The following is a 9934-nucleotide window of genomic DNA, read 5'->3' on the forward strand; positions in this document are numbered from 1 at the left end:
ACACACACACACACACACACACACACACACACACACACACACACACACACACACACACACACACACACACACACACACACACACACACAGCTCTGATTGTATCAGGTTAAACGGAGCGTTTAGGCTTTGTTTGACGATGTCACATAAATACGAATGCAGTGGCTGGAGTAAATGCACTGCCTCACTGACCTGTCATCGTAAAACTTTGCAAAGCTTATGCAGCGTGCAGTCCACCAGAGCTGCTGTTTCACTCAGACACAATGTGATCACTTCAAAACTAGCATGCAGTGATACCTTCAGGGGTTGTCATGAATTGGGCCTGTGTTCAAAGACAGAAACAGAAAGTTGGAGGTGCGATGTGAGCTGCTACGAGTTGCATCATGGGAAATGTAGGATCTCTTTCGTGTTGTTGGAAATTGAAAGAGGAATTGATGAAGAATTCCTGGTAGAGCCTGAGTAGTGCTGGATTTCTTGAGCTGATGCTAATGTTTAGGGCAGGATATTGAAAAATTGGGTGAATATTACATATTAATGATATCAAAGTGGTGGCTACTCTGCTGCGTGATGCAGAGAGCTCTGAGAGGATCTGTAACACAGGAAAGGAAGTCTCTTCCGATATCACAGCAGCACTGGCAGATAACATTATCTCTATCTATTATCTATAAACAGTGGATGCGTTTGTTCTATTAAGATGGGCTTAGCTTTGAAACTGAAGCAGCTAAGTGGACTGTGTGGTGTTGACATGTCAGAGCGTCATATCTGTGTCCCATATTGATGCTTGATCTGTAATAATGACGAGTAACCTTCTGCTCACACAGTTTTACCGAAGCTCTACTCTTCTGCCCGGGGACCAGCTTGCTCACCGTCCTCCCTCCTGGTCCTTTGTCTTCAGTACTCCAGCGGCAATGACATCCCCGGACTCCCCACCGATAGTTTCCCCATCTCCTTGCCCAGCTCCCCCTCCATCCCTCCCATCCTCCCCTGTGCCCTCTTCCCCAGCGCCATCCTCCTCCTCGATCCCCGCGCCGCCCTCGCTGCCCCCCACCGGTGAAGTGATGGTGCTGGCTCTGGGCCGGAAGAAGCAGAGAGTGCTGATTGCGCTTTCCATCCTGCCCAACCTCTTCCTGGCCTTCCTGCTCTCTTCGGACCCTCTCATCACCCTCCCCCCTCACCACCACTGCCACCTGCCAGGCCCCTTGCCATCGCCTGAAGTGCTGAACGCCTCGGTACCTTGGGAGAAAGGGCGACGGCCCGGGGACAGCGGGGGCCCGTCCCAGTGTAAGCAGTATACTAATAGCAGCCAGTCTGCTGTGGTGGACTGCGAGAATGGATGGGACTACAACGTCACAGAGGGGCTGAAGAACAACATCGTCACTGAGGTAAAGCTTTACTGTGGGATCCTTTGAAGCTCTCTAATTATGGTCTTGGCCTGGATGATTGTTTTAGCTTGGTGAAGGGAAGATGAACTTCTTTTCAGGTGTAGCCTAAGAGCCTTAAAATCATAAAAAAACTTTTTTATACTATATTGTTTCACCATAGCCTTACAGATCATGAACACTCACTGTTTTGCAATGCCCCGCAGAACTATGATACAGCTGCACATATACTAACGACTTGGACAAAAAGTCTCCTGCCAGCTCCTCTGAAGGATCACTTTTTTTTTTAAATGCGTCGTCTTGTTAACTTTAAATGGCACCTCTGTTTTCTTACCTTCACCGTTTTTCAAAGCATGATGTTGACAGCATTGCACACTTAAATGGATCGGTTATGCTCGGAGGATTTTTTTTACCGGGCCTCCTCAAGTAGCTTTGCATGGTTTATGTTAAAAAAGAAGCCTTCCGTATCTTATACTTGGCCTCAGTGCAGTTTATCTTCTATCTAGAACAAACACTTTTAGCACCGCTCCCTTTGAACCAGCTTAGTTCTGAAAAAATGCCAAACAGAAGGTTGTAGAGCCCGGAGCAGAAACTTTGACCCTTCAGAGATCTGCTTTATTCTCACCGCAGGTTTTCTTCATGCATGTGTGTGAAGAAATCAGAGCTTGTTGATTGGTCATAACTGTAACCATAACCTGTGTACAGCATATCCCAGTCTGCTCTTGCTCCTTATGCAATACTGCTTAACCGATTCTTTCGTGTTCAAGTACAGCACCTTCACTCTCTGGGTCTTTATCCTTCTCTGGTTGAATCACTGGTAAAGCCGAGTAGTTTGGTATCATTTCGAAGCCCTCGCAGCTCTGCTAGGGATGAGTTTTGGCCACTGCTATGATGTCACAGCATCATCAGACTTTCATTCAGCTCTGGCCGTGTGGAGGATTGTTGAGCCAAGATGGGTAATAGACACGGAGTCTTTGACAAATGTGAGTTCAATCGATGCCATCAAGGTGGAGAGAGAGAGAGAGAGAGAGAGAGAGCTTTCAGGGATGTGTTGTCTGAATTGTCAGAGGTCAGACCTCAAAGGTGCTAATTTCACACATCAAAGCCCATTTTGTGGATCTTTAAGCACCCAGTGCTTATTCCGCTTTCATTTGACCAGTTTGGCCATGAGGAGAAGAGCACCTTGATGTTTTTGGTTTTTACAATTTGCTTGACATGATGGTTGCAAAGTGAGTTTCGACAATCCGGTGACTCATTCAGAAATGTGTGTTAACCCACGTCATATTGGCATGTTGTAAGACATGTTTCTTCAGAGAACCATGCCTAGAATGTCAGAGATCAACACCTCGCTAAAGGAGAACAGACCCTGCTTACAATCACATTAACTCTGCCACAGAAGGAGAAGAAAATGATTGGAAACTAAGGCTATTACAGCGTATTGTATGCTGTAACATTATAATCCAGTGTTAAGTTGACGGAACAAGCCGTGCACAAGCACAGGAGTGCATTTTCTAAGTGTTTATGATGTTAAAACTGAGTAGCCTTGATCATTTGTTTCACTGCTGTGAGAACAACTTCCAGTCTTTACACTGCAGTTTGCGTCTCATGTAATCTGTGTGTACACAGCCAGCAGGCAGGCTGAAAGATTATCTTCAGTGGAATATGATAATATTTGTCCTTTAAAAAGAACTGTGGCTCATTATGCTAGTGGAGGTTTGTTTCTCACTGATGTCGCTCGTTTTGTTCACAAAAATGAAGCCAGTCATCGGCACCACTGCTGTTTTCTACCTGTCTCGGTTGTTTTTGTTGATATCAGGCACTCTGTGTGTGATGTTCTGACATACGCTGATGTGCGTTTTCACCCAGACCTCTGTTTCAAAGACTGTCAGCCCAGTCCTTGATGGCAGCTAACCTTTCTCACCAGGCTGATCACTATTTGGCCTGTTTCTTTTTTTGTGCCCACATGTGGGGAACCACACCCAGCTCTAATTTATGGTGTAAGGGCAGCTTGCTTGTAACCCACCCCATACCACTGCAGCAAGCTGAAGACACTGGAAGACTTTAGCAGAAGTGTTTGCCTGTAGTCTTCTCTGTCCCTGGGCTTTTAGAGTCAGGCTAACATATTTCATCAGGCTAGCTGGCAGGGTGATTGAGCGTTCCTCCAGAACTGCTTTGCTTTGCTGGCAGTCTGGCAAGCAGGAAGCAGGACCGCCTCTGATCAGCCTCATCGCTTCCACGGGTCAATAAAGACCATCACTTTAATACAGGCAAACTTTACTTACCACCTCTATGCTGTAGATCTGTAAACTAATGCACACAAACTGCCATGCCTGTTGAAATATAAAACAGTGATATTTAACATCCTTTGTCTTTGGTTTAATGTAAAACTATGAATTTGTGACGTGTGAGCTGCGAGTTTGTTAGAGCGGTTGTTCATGTTGATGGTTATGAGGACATGCTTGCAGGTTTTGTTTATTACTGGAGGCACAAACCTGCTGCTTTCTGGTCCTCTCTCTCTCTCTGTGTAAACCAGCCTGGTAGCTTTCAGGACTTGTTTGTGTGCATTTTCGCCTCATCCTCGTCTTCCACAGCATTCCACGCGTACGAGCGCTCCGGGTTGCACGGTGTTCACTGTTGTGACTGCGTGTCTCAGCAACGGGACAGCTGATGTTATGTGACGGGCTTTAATGTTTCTGTGCACGGGTTCCAATTATGTAAGGCCGCTTAAATAACAAAAAAAATCACGGCCCTCTGCTCAGTCTCCCTCTAGATCATTAAAACCATTTTGCTTTCAGCAGCCAACAGGAAGCGACGTTAGCAGGACTCAGCTGTAAATGCAAATCAGTGGCTCGGCTTAATGTGATTAAACTCGGATCTGAGAGCAGAGATCTTTATTTTTTTATTTCCTTTTTAACAGATGTGCTGACTTTCTGTGTGGCTAACTCATGCAGTCACACGGGCATTTGTTTTCTAATCCACTCAGTGAACCTCGTACCGTTTTATTGTCGCGGTGCTAACGAGTGATTATAGCAATACACCCACTATATGTATCGTGACCACACACATGCATGTGTGTAATGTCGTTACATCTTCCTGTGTTTCTAGTATTTGTCTAATGGGCTTTTCATCCCTATTGTAAGACAGCTGTGTTTACACCAGGGAGTGTATATATCATTTTTGCATAAATGCATAAATGGACCAGAACTAATGTCAGAGAAAAAACTTTGTTTTTTTTTGTAAACTAAAATCTCTGACTTTGTTAATTTGATTAGTCAAATAACACATTTATTAATTAGTAAGTCAAGCGTACTGGCTCCCTTTATACATTTATTAGACTGTGCTACTGAGCTGTCTTTTGAGGGTGGTGTATCCACTTTTAACTCCACTGCTGTGTGGTGGTTATTACCGAGGGATGTGAACAATTTAGATTTAATTACTTTGGCTGATGTTCTTTATTTCTATACTTACACTGCAGTAGATGGCAGACACTATGCAGCCTCTAAATGAACAAATGTGGGGATAACATGCTGTTAAATGATCAGGGAGTTAAAGAAAAACACAGATCACAAACAAGATGGAGGCAGTCACCTCGATGTCATCCATTGGTTAGTGAGGTTAATTATTAATCCCTGAGCTGAGCATTTTTCCCTCTAATGACCTGAAACTAGTGAGTGAGCCCATCAAATAATTACGAAAGTGTTTAGTGATGTTAGAGTTGAAGGAGCCAAAGGCTGATTTCTCTAAACTACACTGAAAGAGACTTTTATACAAGCAAAAATCTTTTTTGCTTTTCAGCTTATAAATTTGTCCGACACAGGAATGGAGATTTCCACACTGGTGCCATGTTGTACAGTACTAACCATTAATCAAACCTAATTCATCTTTAGCTCAACTGGACAGGAGGAAAAAAAGGAGGTACTGTCTTGTGCTGCCATTCAGCAGTGTTACTGAATACGCCAATTATTTACCAAATGAAACTGTAAAAGCGACAAAGCACTAAGTGGACAAAGTATAATTAACAAGGTGTCTTGTTGCTAAATGCCCCCAAAATATCAGCAGTGAAGCAATCTTTGACAACTGATGCATTCAACCAGTCCCCTGAACCTGTGAGGTGTATAAATATATTGCTTCGGAGTTGGGTTCAAAATGGACAATAATGGGATCATTGTTTCTAACAGTTTATTTCACTAATTTTACATGGCGATTCTGCACCTCTGCCCAGGCTGACCAGATGTCACCATTTTTATTTCTTGTCTCCCTGTCCCACATTTTGTGTAGTTCTGCAGGATGTTGTTTAAAGTTGGCCTTTTACCCAATGCATGTGAAGAAAGCAGAGAAGGCTTATTGCAGTTCAGTGGAGGCTAGGCTGTCTACTGTCACGCCCATTAGGAAATGTTACAAGTTACTAAACAGTCACAAGCTTTGCAGATTTTGTTGGAAATGATGGAAGACCAACCATCTACAAAGAAAATGAAACTGCTTGTTGCTAACTTGATTGGATATTAACTGACAGACCTCTCTCCCTCCACAGTGGGATCTGGTGTGTGGTCAGTACTGGCTGGTCCCAGTGGAGGAGGTGTGTTTCATCCTGGGCGTCCTGACTGGCTGTCTCTGCTTGGGCTACGCCGCTGACAGGTAATGTATGCTCACACACACCCCCATCAGGGTTTCCTGCAGGTCTGTTTTTCATGGCAAGCAAACATCAGGAATGAACACTCAGCAGCCGGAAGGACAACACATACAGCCAAAAAGTGAGTTAATAAGTTACTGAGGCAGTTTGGAGAGACTGTTTGTGCCTTTCTTGTTTGGTCACTGTGGACAGACCCACACGGCACACAATGGCAGCCCATTGTGGGCTGAGTACTGGGGTGATTAGTAGGGCACATCTGGACACCGTGAAGCAGCCCAAAGTGCGGGCTGACTGTGGGCTGCCCACATTTAGCAGAGAGGAGCATCCAATGGGGCCCATTGTAGGCCCACTATGGGTTTCCCACAGAAAACCCTTTACAGGGACCCCAAACTGCTATGGGCTAACCTACAAGGGGCCCATTTCTGTGGGGTGTCCATAGTGGGGACCCAAAAGGACAAAACTGAACCGTGACCTCCATGAACTAGCCTGAAGGACAACACCGCTGTGGCATCTGTGCACAATAAATGTGAGTGTGCTCTGTGCACAGCCCCACAGTTCACCCACAGTTACCCTCCGTGGGCCCACATGGCCATGCTTCCTGGGAACATGTTCCAATAAAAGCCAGCCCGTCTGTGTGCAGACATCTGTGCTGTCAGATCATTTTGTTCCTCATTATTCTCTGTCCTCTTCTTACTTTGCAGTTTCATTACCTCACAGTCGTCATGCAGCACACAGAGACACACTCAGAAAAAGTAGCACGGTTTGCAGAATGAAATTTTCTATAGATTTACTGTGGCCTGCCAGTGCTTCCTCTATCCAACAGCAAGTTGTGGCCTCAGGCCAAAAGAGAAATTTATTATCAAACAGCCCAAATGCCATTTCATAAACTCTTTTTATTTATCACAGTAAGATATAATTTGTGATGGAGGAAAAATACTGCTGTTTACTCAAGAAAATCTCATGGCTGTATTACAAACAATTTACCTCCCACAAGCAATTAATGGCAAATACATTTATGCTAAATTTGCATGCTTTATTTTGCTCAGTGGCCTCGGATGAGTCACACAAGTGAACCAGTGTGTGTCGTTTGAAGGGGAAGCTCTAGTTTTTGGGGGCAACTGCGAGGGAGATGATGCCACAGCTAACAGCTCTCATTAATTTGCTGACCAATTGAGCATAGCATTTGTTTGTTTAGACCGGTGACTTAATGGTGCCTCCTTGGGGGCACATGAAGAAGAAAAGGGAGCATTGCTAAGCTGCATGTTAGAAACTAAACAAGCAAACAAAAACTGGCTAATCGTTCATTAGTGAACAGTCGTGCTTTCCACTTGAGCTGTTTTTGGAAACGCAGCTTCCCTAAGCCTCTGTGATTGCAGCATTTCTTAGGCTCTTTCTTTTATTTATTTTTTTATTTATTTATTCTAAACTCTTCGCGAGCTCTAAATTGTTCTGATTAATTTGTTTGTCTGGTAAACTACATGAAACTGGAAGTATAATGGCAGCATTAATGCTTAATGATGCTGTAAAAGTGTAGACTTCAAAGGGTGGCTCCCTGTTGTGTTTAAACTCTGTCAGTAGACTCCTGTCCTATTTTCTGTTCTATTCCCTCTCCGTGTTAATATTTAAGCACACGAGCAGCTGCTGCATTATCAGCATGTACAGTGTGATTTATGTTGTTGTGCATCTGCTCCTGTACATGTGTTTTAATTACTTACTTTGCTGAGTTTTAATCGTGTGTCTGTATCTCTGTGCTTCCCTGCAGGCTGGGCAGGTCCAAGACCCTTCTGACCTCTCTGACCCTCTCGGTGGTGTTCGGGGTGCTCGTGTGTGTCTCCCCGTATCCTTCTGTCTTCATCGTCATGCGTTTCTGTCTGGCGGCGGCCAGCGCGGGAGTCTATCTTACTCTGTATATCACCCGTGAGTGTTTCAGCCTTGAAGGATGGGCGTCATTTGTTTCATCAGAACCCACGGATCATCACACAGGAACAAACACTGTAATATGCAAACAGTCATGCACAGATGGTTTCCTCCACAGTACAGTCACCTACCTGAACTTCACCTGAAATCTCAGAGAGTCTCAATTCAGTAATTCCTCTCTCCTTTTCCTTGTGCCGCTAATGAGGCCTAGTGATCAAATCTACTTCTTCTAGCTTGCATTATATTTCAATGGAACCAAGTTTTGGGGCACATGATATTTATATTCTCTTGTTTTTTTTAATGTTTAACCTTTCAGAATCTGAAAAGTGTAAATAAAAGATTAGTTAGCTTTGACATTGTGTTGTTTGTTCAGGTCTGGAGCTGTGTGAGCCGTCTCTCAGGCTGATGGCCACCACGCTGGCTGGCCTGACGACTGTAGCCGGGGAGCTGCTGCTGCTGGCCGTGGCCCTCGGGTGCCAATCTTGGAGGGGCCTGCTGGGAGCTGGGTCCGCCCCACTAACACTCTTTCTCAGCTACGGGTAGGAATGTGTCTCTTGTTATTTTTACTCAGGCTTTTAGTTTCTGAATCATGAAGGAACCTGGGAGTGGTTTCGCGTAGTGCCTTGATGCCAGCTGACTTATTAAAAGCTTTGTTAGATGGTATTGATTCCAATCCCCTTTTCACACTGAGCTGGTGTCAGAACATATTAGAGCTCCTTTGTTTAAGGTCCGCAGTCCCTCTCAGATCTGGGTAACATACCGCATTATCAGAGATTATAAAAAGATTACTGGCAGCAAATTGCAGGTTTTAATAAGAGAGGATTATAGAACTTTGCTTCTTTGTGACCCGTGCTGGTTAGTTTTTATACCGAAGCAGCAAATCCAGGTGAAAGCAACAAAACCTTAAAGCTTCTAAATAGTTTTACTGCTGAGTAAAGGTCACCTGAGATCAAAGAGTTAAAGTATATTCCTCCTCCTCCTGCAGAGTTCCTGGGGTGTTTCCAGAATCTCCTCGCTGGCTCCTTCTGTCGGAGCGATCTTCAGACATGAACGCATTCAGCGAGAGAAGAAACTCCAACAGAGACGTGAGGGACGACGAGAGCTTCACAGGTGTGTTTGCAGCACTGACGTTAGATCCTCGTTCTGTAAACGGAGAACAAATTCCCACTTTACCTCACTGCAGGGTTCAGCGCCAGGCGCTCGGCTTACGAAGCCTGCATTATTTATGGAATAACTGTGGCCGTGTGTTTCAATGTATATGACCCTCTCACGCACCACTTCCAAGAGCGGTAATGATGCTCAATTACTATTCATGATTTATTAAGAGCGGATGGTTCCTGCATTAAAATGGAAACATAATGGGACGTAATGACTCGCTGTTAAAAGATGGCCTAAGGCCAGGCGACCACTGAGCTCTGCCACTGTTTACATGTCAAATATGTTTCCAGCTACGTAGTGTCAACTTTGCACTGTTCAGTGACCTCTGTGTTCTGCTAGCATTAGCTGTACTGAGGTTGATAATTGTTAATAGTTGCAAAATCTACATGTTATGTTTCCATTCTGAGTGTATTAAAACCCCCCACAAAGCTTTTAACCTAAATTTGTTCATATTCTTTTATGTCGAGCTCTCATTCACAGATAAAGTGATCAAAGAACATCCCCTTTTGTTGTGATTACAGTTCAGATCAAATTAAAATGGGGATTTATTTGGGTGGTTACTGTAATGCTGTCACGCTAGCAGGAAGGACACTCAGGAATACTGATGACGTGCGGAAATGTTTCATGTAGCAACAAGTCTTAAAGAGAAATGGTGTGAATGTATTTGCTGGCCGTGTTTCTCTCCTGGAGAAGTATCTCAGCACCTGAGGCTAGATGAGGCTTACATAACTCTGACCTATATTTATCACAACAAGATGATAAAGATGTGCTGTAAGGACATGCTATAAAATAATCCTTCACGGCACCACCTACACATGATTGCCATATCAAAGTTAACAATAAGACTGAACTA

The 9934-nt window shown here is 44.3% G+C and overlaps 1 protein-coding gene across 2 annotated transcripts in view; it reads left to right on the forward strand.

The window, feature by feature from the left end:
* slc22a17 (solute carrier family 22 member 17) overlaps positions 1 to 9934 on the forward strand; it is an 18921-nt gene that overhangs the window by 1305 nt on the left and 7682 nt on the right. For both annotated transcript variants that reach the window (XM_005744857.2, XM_013913784.1), the window contains exons 2-6: positions 819 to 1379; positions 5908 to 6011; positions 7769 to 7923; positions 8297 to 8462; positions 8909 to 9033. In XM_005744857.2, the coding sequence (XP_005744914.1) occupies positions 819 to 1379; positions 5908 to 6011; positions 7769 to 7923; positions 8297 to 8462; positions 8909 to 9033 (1111 nt within the window). The remainder of the gene's footprint in view (positions 1 to 818; positions 1380 to 5907; positions 6012 to 7768; positions 7924 to 8296; positions 8463 to 8908; positions 9034 to 9934) is intronic.

The sequence above is a fragment of the Pundamilia nyererei genome, unplaced genomic scaffold (genome assembly GCF_000239375.1).
Source record: "Pundamilia nyererei isolate P.nyererei 1_Seehausen unplaced genomic scaffold, PunNye1.0 scaffold00150, whole genome shotgun sequence".
In the NCBI taxonomy this organism is placed as follows: Eukaryota; Metazoa; Chordata; class Actinopteri; order Cichliformes; family Cichlidae; genus Pundamilia; species Pundamilia nyererei.